Raw genomic sequence first — 17,095 nt, 5'->3', positions numbered from 1 at the left:
GTCAGATGTTCAACCAGGCCCCCTGAAGCAAATATTTTAAATTATTGATACTCAATTGTGTGATCAAGTCATGTTATATGTAATACATATCTACACATCTAAAGTATTTCATAATAAAAATTGAAATGTTACAAATCTACTAACCATATTTTGATTCCTTATACTACTACTGTAAAAAAAATGGTAAGAGGTTATGCCATAGAGAATGGTGCTTTATAGAATCTACTCTGTTTTCATCCGTGATGACTAGACCTGAACTGTCTTTATTCTCCTCCTGTTCTAGTGGAAGTCATTCCTTGAGCAGAGGCTACTTAAAGATCTATTTTGCTGCAGTAGAAAATTTAAAAGTGAGCAGTAGGGGCAATTTTTAGCAGTAGAATTACTTGACTTTCACTTGAGTGCACAATAGTTCATTTTACACTTCAGTTTTCAGAAACTGAGTCCTTTATCAAGGTGGAGACTATGAAATTAAGTACCAAGCTGTAGAGCAGCCGCAGTGGGGTAGGGTCAGGTGCCAGGAGGACCATGGACTAGTTAGGGACTCTTGATTTTGGATCTGAGACCACCAGCAGTTAACTTTGGGAAACAAACCAACCCACCTTCTTTGTTCTTATCTCTCAACTGACACCTAAAAAAAAAAAAAAAAAAACAAGTTCCAGATCCGCAGTTGTCTAATCCACATAAGAGCTTCACTAGAACTGAGGAGGTGCTGTAAATTGATAATCCGTGTCTGTGACAGCCAGTGAAGATGCCCTGAGTAGAGCCAACTTGGACTTGTCTTTGAAGGAGGTGCTTTATCGGTCACTAGCTTTATTTTGTAACATTTTATCATTTATATGACATAAATTTGAATTGAGTTATAATAATTTTTGTGTTTATTTAGTGCCTTGAAACAGACTGCATTTGGGTATTAATTCAATCCATTAGGGAACTGTTAAATGCTGAGAGCACTCTGATTGTGTCTTAAGCCCATCTAGAGCTCTCACTTCTGAATCTCTAATCTGGTTCTTTCTTACTAGACTCATTATATTTTAATCCCATTCATATTCTTTCCTAGGATGAAAGCATATGGCAAAATGAATTCAGAAGGTGGGGATATAAACCTAGCCTTGAAATCAGCCCGAACCTAGGCCTGCTAGTTTCTAATCATTATGAACTTCTCAAATCACATAGTTTGCTCTTGCCTCAATTTATTACATGTATATTTGCTTCATGATGAGTATTTTGTTAACCTGGGTTTTGTCTATGACCACATTTATTCTCCTTGGTATTCTGTTTTCATCTTTGAAATTAGTTTATGTATTGGCAAAGGTACTAACTCAAAAGCACAGCACATAAGGGAGACTCTGTTTTCCAGAGTAACTCATATGCAAAGACACTGAAGGGAAGAAAATAAAAGAAGGGAGAAAGGAGAACTTCTTGTTTGGTGAACTTCCATCCTCCTTGAATCAATGGCAACTTTTGGATAGTTACTATAATTGTAGTTTATATGTTTTTCTAATCTTACTATATATAAGTGTTGGGTTATCGTCTATGTCTTCGCCATTAGAACCTAAATTTGATGAGGGCAGAATGAGTGCCAAGAACATAATAGGTGCTCAATGAATGAATGTGCTGCTTTGTTTTGATGAGATAAAATAAACTTAATTTTGTTGAATATTTTGTTTCCTAGTTGTTACAAGAAATAGCCCTCAGAAGTAAGCCTATAACTGAACAATATCAAGGACTCGAAAGATTCTTTGTTTTTGATAACAATGAAAGACTCAACTTACTTCCTTCTCATAGCTTAGAATGCAGCTATTCCAGTACTAGGATTACAATTGCAGGTAAATTCAGACACAAAGTCAGATGGCCTGTGAGCCAACCTAACAATTTTCTGGCATTTTTGTTTTTTTAAATACTTCATCCTCTCATTTTAGGAAATACTGGGGAATTCTGTTCAATGAATAAAGTCATTTTCTTCTTCTTCAGCTGAAATTTTTAACCCTGTGTGAGTGGCCATATATTTATATTTGAGGACACTCTCAGAATGTGAGAGAACATAACTGTAATGAGACTGAGGCGAGATTATTTTTAGAATTTAGAAATGTAGCCTTTACTAAATTGTGGCAGAAATTCTTTGAATCACTTAATTAACTGGTAAGTAGCGCATGATGATTCTTAAATACCATCTTAAAAGCAAATCTCAGATTCTCAGGATCTGTGAGATTTTTGAGATATAGCTGTAATTTCCTTCTGAAAGTTAGGTCATGCTGTCACCTATATTCTCAGGACTCCTATGTATTCAGATGTGTGTATTCACATACAGACTATTATACTTTGTGTTATATTATATATTTGAAAAAAATATTTGTTTTTATTCAGATGTGTGCCGTAATATCTTTGCAATTCAGAGTTTACTTATTTCTTTTTATCATGCTATGCAAATCTAATGCTTTTCTTACGTATAATCATGAGATTTTTGTCTTTTGTAATATATACCTCACCATTATAAGTGGTCCTTATCTAGCTAAACATTATCCAGTAAGACAATAAATAAAGCAGTAACATGGATTTCTCTCCTTTTTAAGGTTTAAATTAGTTTACCATTTTTCCATTTCAGGAGATGGAGAGTGGATGCCAGACCATAGCGTAAGTGCATTTGCTGATAATGCAGTTGCCTTGGGTGTTCTGCAGAGTGCCCAGAACCCATCAGTGAGTAGAACAGAGCAGAAGATGGGTAAGATCAGCTGAAAGGCCACAGTGCCGTACTGATGACTCACTGTGTTTTTTAGTTTGTCTCTGAGCAGTTTACTAGGTACCTGAAAATTAGTTTTTGCAGTTTCATAATATGAACTTTTTCAGATTTTAATAGGTTACCTGACATTTTTCTCCAAAACCAAGTTTAGTCATATTTTTCTCAAAAACATGAGTTAAGTCTTAGTTATTTTTACAACATTGTATTAGTGAAAGTTTTTTTTTTTTTAATGTAGCTCAGGGTATGGTATATATTTTAAACGATCTCATAAAAGATCGTTTTATTACACTCTCAGGAAACAGTGCATTTGTACTAGATTTTTCATGTCATCCACTTGGTTCAAATTGTGATCAGACATAGCCATTTGTGGAAGGAATGGTTTAGGTTAGGATTGCTGCTTGTAGCCATGGTTGAGACACCTCTGTTCTACATCCAGTGCCAATTGTGTTAACCCTAAAATCTCCATTTAAATTCATTAACTTCATTCTCTAACCAAAATAATTATAAGATTGTCTATAGGTTAAGTCTTTTGACATGTTGAATCTCACTGTAGTATTTTCCTAGAGAGATTATGCATAGAATTTTGACATCATTAAAACCAGTAGTTTTATTTTAGGTCATTATTATTATCCAGTAACACTTGCTACAGTAAATTTCCTTTATGCTGAATTTCACGGGAAGTTGCTGTAGATGATTGAGGAATTAAGGCAGTTCAACAGACATGTGTTGAGTATGTCGGCATGATGCTGGGGTTCTGAAGGAAAAGAGTTGCATTAAGTCATGTTCCCTGATCTCCGGAAGCTCACAGGTTTAGGAGGAACGCTTACCAAAAGGGGTTATTTGCCTTCATCTGAGGGCTATCTGTAAGCCAGAGATTTAATTACCTATGGTTTATCAAAATGTGCAAAATTTATGTGTCTCTCTTGCTCTAAATCCTATGATTAAAACTCCTTGGCTAGCTGAGAGCCCTTTCATTTGCATTTATGTTGAGAATCTGTCAGATTTAGAATGCCTTTTTAGTGTAAAAACCATCCTTTTATGATCAGTGTTTTTTGGCTCTATAGTTAGGTACCTATTCTTACATCAAAGTCTCAAGCAGCTTCAAAACTCCTGGTTGCTTCCTTCTGAGAACTGTTTTAAGTTACCATATATTGCTGAAAACAAATTCCCATGCATGCTATGAGAAATTTGTTACTGAGACAGATATTTATGAATAAGTAGCCAAATGCTTTTAAGAATCAATTTGGAGTGACCAGTTGAAATCAATAATTTACTATAAAAAACATGTGTAGGAACATCTACTGTAGGCCAGGCACCGCCAGACACTGGTGATACAAAATAAACCCTTGTCCACCTATTCCAAGAGCTTAGTCTGGTATAAAGGTTTTCAAACCTTTGTATGACCGCATTCACGTGGGAAACCTGTTGTAATGGGAATTTCTCTACTTCACTCTTAAGATTCCTATTTATTAAAGCTGAGATAGGGTCTAGGAATTTGCATTTATTTTATCAATAATTTCATGTTATGCTGCTGTAGACCATCCAAAAATCATACCTAGGGAAAACTGCTGTATAGATACGTAAACACATAAATTACCCCAAATAAAGTAAACATTCTATAAAAGGACTGTGAGTAACATACTTTTGGTGACTGACAATAGTAGCACATGTGATCAGTTATAATAGAGGTAGGTACGTGTGCAGTCTTTTTTAGAAACGGAGATGATAAAGTGATTGCTTTGCCATTGAGAAGTGTAGATCACCAAGGTGTTAGAGCCAAGTGACATTTCAGCTGGGTCTTAAAGAATTAATACGATTTACCAGTTAGGGGCAGAGGGAAATGACTTTCTGAACAGAAGCCATAGCCTGAAATAAAAATAATTTTCTGACTGTGCCTCAAGTTATCAAAATCTAATATTCTGAACTGATGCTAATATCTAAAGGAATTCTTCAGGAGGATTTTTAAGTTTCTGACTGTAAAAACACAATAGCTATGAAATGCAGCTGTGTGTGTAGCAGGAAGCCCATTGATCATCCCCAATCCCTGCCCAAACCTCCTGCTCCCCCACCCTGTCTTCCTATCTGTGCACAACCATGCAAACATCGGTAAGTCTTTAAACCAGGATCCATCTTGCCTCTTTCTTAGCCACCACAGCCGAGTCATCCCTGGAGCCTGCTGATCTCAGCTCTTATATTGATCCCAAATCTGACCACCTCTACCTTTATTGCCCAAGATGAGCCCAAGCCACTTGTCCATCATCTCTCATTTGTCTCTCAGTTTCACTTTTTGCCTTTTCTGAAGCAAGTTTCTATAACCGATTTCCATCAGTGAGTGAATTGTTTCTAGAGTCATAAAATCGTGTATAGTTCACAGGGAACTAATCATATTTTCTGTAAACTTAAAACATAAATTGCATCTTATCAATCTCCTGCTTAAAAGCATTTTATAGCTTCTTATAGAAGGAAGAAAAAAACATTTCTTACCAGACATCACACAGCAGTACTGAGTTGGCCTGGCCTGGCCCAACTGCATCCTCTCCCAGGGTGCAGCTATGCTGGCTTTTTGTTGTTGTTGTTGTTGTTGTTGTTGTTGTTGTTGCACAGGCCACACACTCTCTTTTGCTTGTTACCTTTAGAATTTGCTCTTCCATCTATCCTGGGATGATCTGTAGCCTCTTTCTCCCTCTTCATACCCTTTTCATATGATTGATTCTTTCCAATTTATCCATCTCAGCCCAGCTGCTACCTCCGTAGAGGCCTTCTGAAACCACCCTACCTAGTGCTAGCCTCTTGAGACCCCCCAATCACATTTACCTTTTTTTTTGGTCCCTCTCCTATAACCTATTACTAGATGATATTATTTTACTTGTTTATTTTCTGCTCATCCTACACTTGGTTGGAAAGCAAGCAAGGACCTAGCCTGTCCTCTTCTTTGTTGTGTCCTCAGTGATGGAACACAGCCTGGCATCTTGTCAGCACCTAGCAAGCATGTCTAAAGGAGTGAAGCGGGAGAGCAGGACTGTGGGTTAGTTTGGAGTACATTGAGGGTAGGGGCCATGTCCCATTCACTTTTGAGTACCCTGATCCTGACACAGTGCCTGGGAGTTTTAGAATTTGACAAATGATTTTATAATCTAATTGTATTGGGTATTTCAATTCATAAGCTCTCAGAGTTGGAAGGGATTTAAGATACCAATCTGTTCAGCTATTAAATTACTCCTAAATTTTGTAGGTGAAATATGAATATGAATGTCTCAGGTCACAGGGTGATTTCTAATCTGGTGGAGTACCTTCCACTTTAGCCTTCTTTCTACTAACCCTATGCTGCTAAATAAAATGTTCATATGTATCTTCAGAACACTTAGAAAATACATTTTTATTTTTTATGTATAAATGCTTAGTAATTTACAAAGTAGAACAAGAATCTCAAGACAATGATGTTTTGCAACCTTTATTCAGGAATAAAATAGTGGCTCCTTTGTTCAGATGTTATTTGTTATTGAAACATTGTGCAAAAAGCATGTTGCTCTACTGATGTTTCGTCCAGTTCTAATGTTTTTATTTAGACCAGCAATAAAAATTATTGTACTAAGTACTATTCAGTGAGTGATTCATACTTTCATATCCTTGTCAGCATTCTTACGCCCACTAATAAAGCAGAAAGCGCCCTTCTCTTTTATCTTACCAATATATGATATGGTCTCAGTAGTCATAAGGCATATATTTTTTAGCTAATACCAAGGACAATTTCTTTAGTTATTTTTAGAGTATAACTATGGTCAAAGCTAATCTGTAATTTCCTAAGATTACACTGCCAGTAGTGGCACAAGTTACTCCAAAAGGAATTTCTTATGCTTATAATCTTACAAACTGGACTTTTAAAAAATTATGAAATGCTCCCTTTGATCATGGAATTCTTCATTAGTGTCAGTCTTAGTGGTGTTTCACATCTTAACCCCACCAATAACATTAATGAGCTTCTACATTAATAAGCTTATAGAGAGAATGATATATTCACCTAAATAAACAAAATAAATAAATAAGATGAAGGACCAGACTGAAGCATCTTCTGTCTCTTTCTATGTTTTAGGTACTTTAAATTACACTTTACATATATTTTCAATAAAAAAGATGATCTATCTGTTTGCTGCGTGCTGAGCATACATCTGCCCCACCCCCAAGTATACTTTTTTTTTTTTCTCAGTTGGGATTGGGATCAATTAACCTCTAATACTGTGGCAACCAGATGTTGTCACAAGAGTTTGGCAAGTGTTTTTGCTTTTCTGAATCTTCTGAAGGGCATCTATATTATGTTAAATTTTTCTCAACTCATATTTGCCTGTGTTGGCAGACGTCCAGTTCTTCCTCATAACACCTTCCACTTGTTTTATTTTAATCAGAGTTCTGCATTACTCGGAGTTTTGCTTCACTGGGACATAGCACAATAGAAATGGGAGGGTATCATTTTCCGCATAGATACAGAAGTTTCCATTCATACAGTTGAATTTCTATTAGACTCCTTGACCTGTGCTTCCACGATGGCTGTTCCGACCACAGCCTTACTATGTAGGAATGGCAAGGTTGCTTTTTTGTGTATTATGTATTTTTATGTATTTGAATATTTTATATCTGATGTACTTTTGTGTATTACAGGTAAAGGGGGGAATTATTTCCAAATTCGAGTCATTAAAGAAATCCATAGGGATATTTACATTTATATGTCCTAAAACATAGACACATTTTTGTCAATAATTTTTCTTTCTAATTGTCTCTGTGCACATAGACAAAAAGGTCAGAATCTTATTTTAATTTATTCATAATTTCATTCCAACAAAAAATGTTTTCAAAATTGATTTCTGAAATGTTCATTAAAACTGGTGCCCTTTGGGACTTACCTTCGTCAGTTTTAATTGCTTAAATAATTACATACTGCATTAGGATGTTTCTTAGGGTACTAGTTACAATCAAAGTAGATTTTTAAGTTGAAAAAAAGGACAAACCCAGTAGTCATTAAATGTTTAATACAAGACAACTACCTGTAGTTACTTTACTGAATCTCACAGTTTCCTTCGAGTTGGGTGGGCATAATATTATAATGGCGTATGTTTAAATATGATTTTCATGATATCAAAAATAGCACATTAATGTATCTAATATTTTGCACAAAGCCAATTTGTGTTAAGGGAATACGAGATTATCTTATAAATTATTTATATTTAATATAAATATATTTATCTAAAACAAGAATAATTTAGTACATATTAAAATATACCTGTACTAAAAAAATAAAAAATAAAATAAAATATACCTGCACTATGAATTTCTAATTTTGTGCTTTGAATATTCCCTTGGCCTTCATTAAGGAATCTTGTGAGCAGTACCAAAAGATAGATATATGTATCCATAGATAGATAGATAGATATAGTTATTTTGTGTTAGTGTAAGATTTTGAAGGGATTTTTTTCCTACTATGAAAAAAACATACATGTTGAAGAAACCAACTAAATCAACCTTGAAATGGGCCAAGACAAAGTTGTGGCTGTCTTTATATAACAAAGTAATAACCTGAGTTAGGTCTATGTTTCTGGAACTTTTCCACTGAAGTGCCCTAATAAAGCAGCAGAAAGTGAACTCATATTTGGGAAAATTATAAATATGATCTCAATTTTTTCGAAGCCTGTGTTTTTCTAAAAGATTGTGCATACTATATTTTGTCTTTATATTTATTTTAATAGAAGAATGCTATACAGCATCAAATAAAATTCACTAGGAAGTGGTACCATACAGTTATCCTAGAATTTAAGGAACACAACACAGTTTGGGATGGTTATGGAATAGATTATAAGATTGGACATTGGGGGAAAAAAGTTTAGACATTGAATTGTTCTGGAATTAACTTGGTTTATAGATGTTTTACTTTAGTTAATATTAAAATTAGCTTGTCTTTTTCTGAATGTAGAAATGTAGAATGTAGGAAAAAAATAACCTGGAAGTGTCCTTTATGGTATAGGGAATGTAATTTGAGATTAAAACGTTGTAGTAAACCAGAATGCATGATAATCTGAAATCTACTTTCTCTTAAACTCTGTTGCACGACATTAACTGCTCTAGGTTTAGGGGGCTAGTATTTTGTATCTTTAAACATTCATTCACAATTTTTTTAAATAAGTTGATTTAAAAATTGTTTATTTTTCATTTTAGGCCAGATACCGCAGAGACCTTCAACAGCAAATTTACCCCTTTCCAGCTCTGTTAAAAAAAGTTCCAGCTGCCTTGGCTCCTCCCATCCTCGATCAAAAAGTGCAGCTGCTCGATCATTATCTAGAGCTGCTTCTGAAATTTCAGAAATTGAATATATTGATATTACTGACCACAACGAGCCTTTCTTAGATGGCACTGCTGATCAGCAAGCTTTAGAAAGTTTGGAAAAAGAATTAAATATGCTGAGAAATCTTGCAGGTAATGCTATTTTTTTTTTTTTTTTTTTTTACTATAGACAGTGTTAACTCTGCCTTCTGCTTGATTTTTCATGTCACACTCCAAGAAAACAAGACTCTCCTTTCCCTTATTTAACCACCAACCGTTGTAATTGTTTCCTTGGATGTCCTCTGACATCACCCTGAGGATGTTATAAAATGTATGAAATAATAATAATAATAATAATAAAATGTATGAAAATAATAATAATAATAATAATAATAATAATAATAATAATAAAATGTATGGATGTCCACACCAGAGATGATCCCCGTAGCCTACATAATACACAGTTAATGTATCATAAGGAATGTCACATGGACAAGAAAATAATTGTTTTCTCCTTTTTACAAACCTGCTGAGTGGCTAATCTCTGTAGCTTTATGTAAGCCAGTGCCCAACATCTTTTTTGGGGAATTGAGCTGTTAGACTTTTAAAGCAGTATTTGTCAAGTTTCAACGTGTGTTTACAAATGCCCTGGGAATCTTGTTAAAATGCAGATTCTGGGGTGGGGCCCAGGATTCTGCGCATCTGACAAGTACCCAGTTAATGTCAATGCTGCTGGTTGGCAGACTAGTTTAAGGACAATTATACTTATGCATTCACTTTCCTAAACCTCAGTGGTTGCAATCTAGCAAATCATAATCATATCCTTGAACATACAAGGGTCTGGTTCAGTAACAGACCTCAGAGGAACCAGTCCTCTTAATTTTCATCAGAAAGTTGTTCATGCATTTGATAGGGGCCAGCTGACTGTGGAATTCTTGAGAATGCCTGTTTCATCTTTAGAGTTGATTGGCAAGTTAGCTAGATTAATTTAGTGGATCACAATTTTTTTTTTCCTCTTCACTTAGTAGAGATTTCTCCACTGTCTTCTGTCTCTGAGTTTTGATGCTAGTTAATACTTTAGCACAGTTATTCCTTTTAACTTTTGCTTGGTTAAATTTAATTGTCGAATAGTTTTCTCCCCAGGTAGCGCTCATGGGTGCCTCTATTGCTTGAGTTCTTTCATGTTTGAGAATGCATGCTTCCTTTATATTTCAAAGGCAAATCAGATGAGGGTAATTTCCTGGGGTCATTCTACTTGTAAGCCTTGTACATACTAATTCTTTGCTTTTTTGGGTCTGATATAAATAAAGTAGTCTGAGGTCACGATGATTTATTTTTTTAATTTTTTTTTTACTTCACTCTCTCTTGCATGTGACAGGCTTCTTTCCTGACTAGATATTTGAAGAACTTTTTCATAATCTTTGAAATTCAATAACGGGACCAGGAATGTGTTTCAATATCAATAATTCAGCATTTCTTAAAGTGCACGGCTTTCTTTCTGTCTAGAATAAATCGCTCCTTATTTTCAGAGAAATTTTCTGCTGTTGTATGTTTGAATTGCTTTTCTGTTCCATTTGGCTTTCTCCTGCTGACAAACCTATTTTGTCTATGTTGGATCTTCTTTGTACAATGTATTTATTTATATTTTCTTCAACTAGTTTGACCAGATTTTATTTTCCTTTGCATTTGCTACTTTATTTTAAGCTTGTGTTCTGTGTTGGAAGTTTAATTTCCAGTTATAGTTGTAGTCCATTCTTTATTGGTTGATTTCATAAATAATTGATTAAATTAATACATTAGCTCTCTAAACATATTGCTTTGATTTGGGGGGGTAAATTTTTACTTTGCTATATTTCAAATTTATAGAAAATTTACAAGAATGTAAGAAAGTACAAGGAACTCTTGTATACTCTTTGCCCAGTTCACTACCTGTTTGTCTTTTCCCTGCTGGGATATTAATACACACACACACACACACACACACACACACACACTGTTCTTCTTGTGAACCATTTGAGAGGAAGTTATAAACATTATGACTCTTGATCAAAAAAATAGTTCAGTGTGTATTACCCAGGTACAAGGCCATTCTCTCAAGGATCATAGTACAGTAATCGAAATCAGGGAATTTAACATTGATACAATGGGATTCTCTAATCCACAGTGCATATCTAATTTTTAAAATTTGTCTCAAAAGTGTTATTATAATTGGGAATTTTTTTTGGTACAGAATCCAATCCAGGAACAGGTGACCATTGAAAAAAAATGTTCATGTCTGACATGCTATTGTTTGATCTTTGAGATTAGTTTTTACTCTTTAATTATTTTTTCATTGAAGTATAATTGACATACGATATCCTATTAATTTTAGGTGTATGTAAGAGTGATTAGTATGTTTATACGTTATGAAATAATCCCCATGGTAAGTCTACTTACCATGTGTCACCACACACAGTTATCACAATATTATTGACTACATCCCTTACATTATATCCCCATGACTTATTTATTTTATAACTGGAAGTTTGTATCTCTTTGTATCTCTTAATCCCCTTCACCTGTTTTGCTCATTACCCCCCACCCCCCACCCCACTCCTTCCCACTCTGGTAACCAACAGTTTGTTTCCTATATCTATGAAACTGTTTCTGTTTTATGTGTTTATTTGTTCATTTTTTAAGATTCCACATATAAGTGAAATTATACTGTATTGTTTTTCGCTCACTTATTTCACTCAGCATAATATTCTCTAGGTCCATCGATATTATTACAAATGGCAAGATTTCATTCTTTTTTTTTTTAATAGCTCAGTAATATTCTGATGTGTGTGTGTGTGTGTGTGTGTGTCTCTATGTGTCTGTATATCTCACATCTTTATCCATTCATATATTGGTGGATACTCAGGCCTTTAACCCATTTTGAACTTATTTTTTTAAAAATATTTTTATATTTATTGGTATTTTTTTATTTCTTAAGATCTGGTTTATTTTATTTTTTTAATAAATTTATTTTTTATTGGTGTTCAATTTGCCAACATATAGAATAACACCCAGTGCTCATCCCATCAGGTGTCCCCCTCAGTGCCCATCACCCAGTCACCCCCACCCCCTGCCCACCTCCCCTTCCACCACCCCTAGTTCATTTCCCAGAGTTAGGAGTCTCTCATTTTTATTTCCGGTATAAGACAGTGGTATAATTTCACTCTTCTGTATGTAGCTGTCAGTTTTCCCAGCACCATTTATTGAAGAGACTCTCTGGGATCTTTTCTGGTTCCATACAAATTTTAGGATTCTTTGGTCTGGCTTTGTAAAGTATGCCATTGGTATTAGATGGAATTTGCAATGGATCTTTGGATTGCTTTGGGAAGAATGGACATGATAACAATATTTATTCTTCCAATCCAGGAGTGCATTGTATATTTCCATTTATTTATGTTGTTTTCTATTTCTTACATCAGTATTTTATAGTTTCTAGAGCATAGGTCTTTCACCTCCTTAAATTTATTTCTAGATATTTTATTCTTTTTGATGCAGTTGTAAATTGGACTGTTTTCTTGATTTCTCTTTGTGATACCTTATTAGTAGTGTATAGAAATGCAACTGATTTCTGTATGTTAATTTTGTATCCTGTGACTTTACTGAATCCATTTATTAGTTCTTACAGTTTTCTGGTGGAGTCTTGGTTTTCCTGTATACAATGTTATGCCTTCTGCAAATACTGATGATTTTACTTCTTTCTTTCCAATTTTGGTGCCATTTTTTCCCCTTTTTCTTGCCTAATTGCTGTGGCTAGGACTTCTGATACTGGATATATTGAACAAAACATGGAAGTTCAATAAAAGTGGTGAAAGTAAGCATCCTTGTCTTATCCCTGATCTTAGAGGAAAGGTTTTCAGCTTTTCATAATTGAGTATAATATTAGCTTTACATTTGTCATATATGGTCTTTTTATGTTCAAGTGCATTCCTTCTGTACCCATGAGTGGGATTGGCCCAGGTTGTACCATGCTGGGGTTGTCTTGAAGAAATGGATAGAGCTATTCTAAGCTAGGGCCCGGGGCTTGTTGGGTCAGCCCTAGCAGGCCAACTATAGTACCTGGTTTCTGCTTTTGTCTGTGCTATCAAGGTGGAGGAAGAACATAAAAAAGTGGCATTTGTTAGTGTTTCCAACCCCAGAGTGATTTCTTTCTTTTTTTTTTTTTTTAAGATGTTATTTATTTATGAGAGAGAGAGAGAGAGGCAGAGACACAGGCAGAGGGAGAAACAGGCTCCATACAGGGAGGCTGACATGCGACTCAATCCTGGGTCTCCAGGATCACGCCCTGGGCTGGAGGCAGGTGCTAAACCGCTGAGCCACCCGGGCTGCCCCCAGAGTGATTTCTAGTAGTTCCCACCACTTTTCAGACGCTCTATGGTTAGTTAATAGGTTTCCTTTACTTATAGTCCAATTTCCCTTTAAATCACTATTTTTTCTTTGTATCCTAGGATGAAAGAGTCTGTGCATGGGCCCCTCAGTGATATATGCCTCTCCACTGCAGGTTGCCACTCTGGGGATGGGATTTCCTTCATTACTGTGTCTCCATCTCTTACCCTTCCTTGTGTGCTTTCTCATTTATTGTGCAAAAGCCATTCATTCAGCCCTTAGTTCTTCTTCAGAAGGAATTGCTCTGTATGTAGGTGTAGATTAAGTGGGTCCATGGGAGGAGGTGAGTTCAGAATCTTCTATACCACCATGTTGGGCTGGCTTCTCACAGTGGTACACTCTTTTAAAACGTCGTTTTCATTATTTTTTTAGTAGTAAAAGGACTCATGGGGAATTTTCTTATGATCTTGATCTGTTTTCTACTAACTAGATTTATCTTTTATTTAATTATTCTTTGCATGTTATGGGTTCTTGGATTCGAGTTTGCATAGATAGTTGTTGTCTTTTCTTTGTGTCTTCCTCGTTTATACTCACTGTGGGTAGCTTTGCTCACATGCTTTGTCTTTTCTGATGTTAGTGAGATTCCATTTTCCCTAAAATGCACCTGTGCACCTGTGATATGACAATCTTCTCTTTGGAACTACTATTTGTGGATTGGTTATTGCATTGTTTTCTGTATCTTGCCAGCACAGAGGCATGAGAGGATAGTTGAAGGACTGGGGAACTCATCCTCCTTTGTTGAAGGGCCTGGCCTCTCGAGTCTTCCTGATTATATTAAACTTCATTATACCTGGATTCAAATCTGTCTGTCCCTATGAGGACACCTGCAGTTTTGTAATTTTCTTTCATCTGCTAAGGTCTTAGAGTGGGTACTTACAGGCTTTAAAAATATTTCAAATAATTTATTCTTACTTCCCCTTCCCCTGCTTTTCTCCAAATTGGTGTGGTATTGGTGAGATTTAGATGACTCTCATTTTCCTGTTACTAGTTTGGTGTGAGTATTAAGTGAGGAGGGAAGTGAGTGGGCAGTGGTAGCACACAGCTACACCTCAATGAATCTTCTGTTTATTTCTTTGGTTGCCCTTTGTCAAAGTTTATTGTGTGCACTTGTATCCCTTTCTTTGTTTGATCCCTTTTGTGATTTGATTTTACTTTAATTTTCTTCTTTTTCTATTCATTTCATCATGGGTTGGAGAATGAGAGTCTATGATTCATCTATATCCATCGTCCATTTGCCTTACTCTAAAATACTAAAAATCAAATGTAACTCTCCTTGGAGGTAATTCTCACTTAAAGACCAATTCCAAAATGAAGCATGACGGGCTTGAACTGGATCTAAAAAAGGATAACCACACAGTTTTTAATCAGAAAATGAAAGGTTTCTTATTTTGATAAATTGGTAAATTCCATTATCTATAAATGAAACACAGCCCTTAATAAGCAGTAGTCTCTTGTGGTTGTTTCTAACCACTTAGCGTTCCTATTTCCTTTATCACTTTTGTACTTACGTACTTCACTTTTCCCCAGGCCACTCATCTTCTCATATGCCAACACCAGTATTTTCACTAGAATATGTAACTTTCCGTATACAAAAGCAAGCACATACTGTGTAGCCTATGAACCGCCAGGGTTTTTTTGATGGTCCAGGAGCAGAACGAAATCACTTACACACACTTGACCCATGAATAGCTCTCTTTCTATTTGGGAAGATTGGCTTTGGATGAGTGCACAGCTTTAGAGACATTCACCTGGAGCTGAAGAAGGAAGAGGGTAGCACATCAGCTGAATCAACCCAACAGTCAGTGTGAGGTGACAGATGCTGTGGTGTAATCAGCCGCTATTCTAGAAAACTCACTGTTTCTGTACAAGACTTTTGTATTCTGTTTAGCATCAATGGGCAGAAAAATTCCACCCACATTTCACTACTCATGGTGCAGCCTGGAAAAACTCCGCATGAGGTTTGGTTCCACAGAAGCACAGCTACACAATTTGACTCTTATACAAATGTAAATGTGCTCATATCCCTGTGAAAGCTAAATTTTTGAGAACAGCAAACCCGACTTGTTTTCCATTAGCTCTAGGGTACATCCACTTCCTCTAAGTTCTATGGGAAACAACTGTACCAAGGAACTGGGAGCAGAAAAGACAAAATAACTGCATTAAGTGAAGTGTTTTCCCCTTTCATTCAGATCGCTGTGGCAGATATTAAAGCCTTTTCAGAGGCAGGCAGGCAGGGCACGCAGGTGGCCGACAGGGCAGGGAATGGGTGTGCAGGTTGCAGACACCACTTTCCGCTGAATCAAGAGATAGGGGGCAGCAAAGCAGGGTAGTTGGAAGCCCGGTTCTGGGGCCAGGAGCCTGGTTTTGAAATTTGAAACCACTACTTACTAGCTTCATGACATTAGGCAAATTACTTTCTTAATCTGATTTTTCATCAGTTTCTCTGTATAAAGGATGAGTAATAATAGGCCCTATCATAAAATTGTTCAATGATTGAATTTGATTACATATTAAATATATTTATGAAAATTTCTTTCTCTCCACACACATACTCTTTTTCTCTGTCTCTTTGTCTCTCTCTCTCTCTCTCAAGAATTAATTGTCTAGCACATAGTAAGCCCTGAAAAAAAAATCTGTTAAGTTATGTAAAGAACCAGTGAATGGTACTTTCCACATACAATAGGGTAAGGTTCTCTGAATAAATCTAATTTTTGGTCAAAAACATCTAAAAGCTGTCTCCGTTATAAAGCCGTGTCTTCTTCTGGGCCACTTTGAGGGTATAGTTAGTTATAGTTCATGCCATATATTTCCTCAACAAATATCTTTGTAAATGATGCTATAGTCACTTCCTTAATGGGCTCAACATGGCAGTATAACTTACTTACCGAGTCACTTTGTCAACTTTTGAATATTGTTCTAGCCTGCAGACATTTGAGAAATACCAGAAGATATGCATTATGAGAAAGTATCAATAATAATGCATGTTAAAGCATTCATACTTTCATTAGTTAAAAATGATTCATTTATTCAAATTCATTCTGACTTGTGGTTTAAAACTTAAATTCCCATGGCAATCTATGTTTGTAGAAGTCCATTGGTAGTTACCTGAGCCAAGTAATTAAAGAGAGAAAAGTACTTTTTCTTAAACAAGAATGAATAAAAATTACCTAATACTAGCAGATGTAGCTTTATTATTGGTGAAATAAAATAGTAAGGCAGTGAGTAATTGGGGCCTCTGTTCATAGGCTGACCATCAAGTAAGATATTAAACTCTAAGAGGGCTAATCAGGATTTATAGTTAGCAAATTAAGTAAATAACCCTTGTAAGACAGTCAAGTTAAGATGTGCTGGAATGGCGGTCCTTTTTTTTTTTTTTTTTAAGATTTTATTTATTTATTCATGAAACACACACACACACAGGAGAGAGAGAGAGAGGGCGGGGTGCAGAGGAAGAAGCAGGCTCCATGCAGGGAGCCCGACATGGGACTTGATCCCAGAATTCCAGAATCATGCCCCGGGCTGAAGGCAGTGGTAAACCACTGGGACACCGGGGCTGCCCTGGAATGGCAGTCTTTTTGCTTTAAATCACCTTTCAATTTAAGGGTAAAAAAAAAAAAAAAAGAGTGCCATGTA

General features: G+C 35.8%; 1 protein-coding gene across 15 annotated transcripts in view; it reads left to right on the top strand.

Moving 5' to 3' along the window:
* ZBBX (zinc finger B-box domain containing) overlaps nucleotides 1-17,095 on the top strand; it is a 106,480-nt gene that overhangs the window by 83,575 nt on the left and 5,810 nt on the right. For 9 of the 15 annotated variants that reach the window (XR_005383958.1, XR_005383957.1, XM_038583797.1 and 6 more), the window contains 3 exons: nucleotides 1,673-1,826; nucleotides 2,603-2,719; nucleotides 8,939-9,196. Coding sequence is in view for 8 of the 15 variants with exons in the window: in XM_038583797.1 (XP_038439725.1) it covers nucleotides 1,673-1,826; nucleotides 2,603-2,719; nucleotides 8,939-9,196 (529 nt within the window). In the remaining 7 variants the exon portion in view is untranslated. The remainder of the gene's footprint in view (nucleotides 1-1,672; nucleotides 1,827-2,602; nucleotides 2,720-8,938; nucleotides 9,197-17,095) is intronic. The other 6 variants (XR_005383959.1, XR_005383962.1, XR_005383961.1 and 3 more) reach the window with 3 other exon arrangements.

Source organism: Canis lupus, chromosome 34 (genome assembly GCF_011100685.1).
Source record: "Canis lupus familiaris isolate Mischka breed German Shepherd chromosome 34, alternate assembly UU_Cfam_GSD_1.0, whole genome shotgun sequence".
Lineage (NCBI taxonomy): Eukaryota > Metazoa > Chordata > Mammalia > Carnivora > Canidae > Canis > Canis lupus.
The sequence above is the reverse complement of the archived record's forward strand: the minus strand, read 5'-3'. Positions and strand labels throughout refer to the sequence as shown.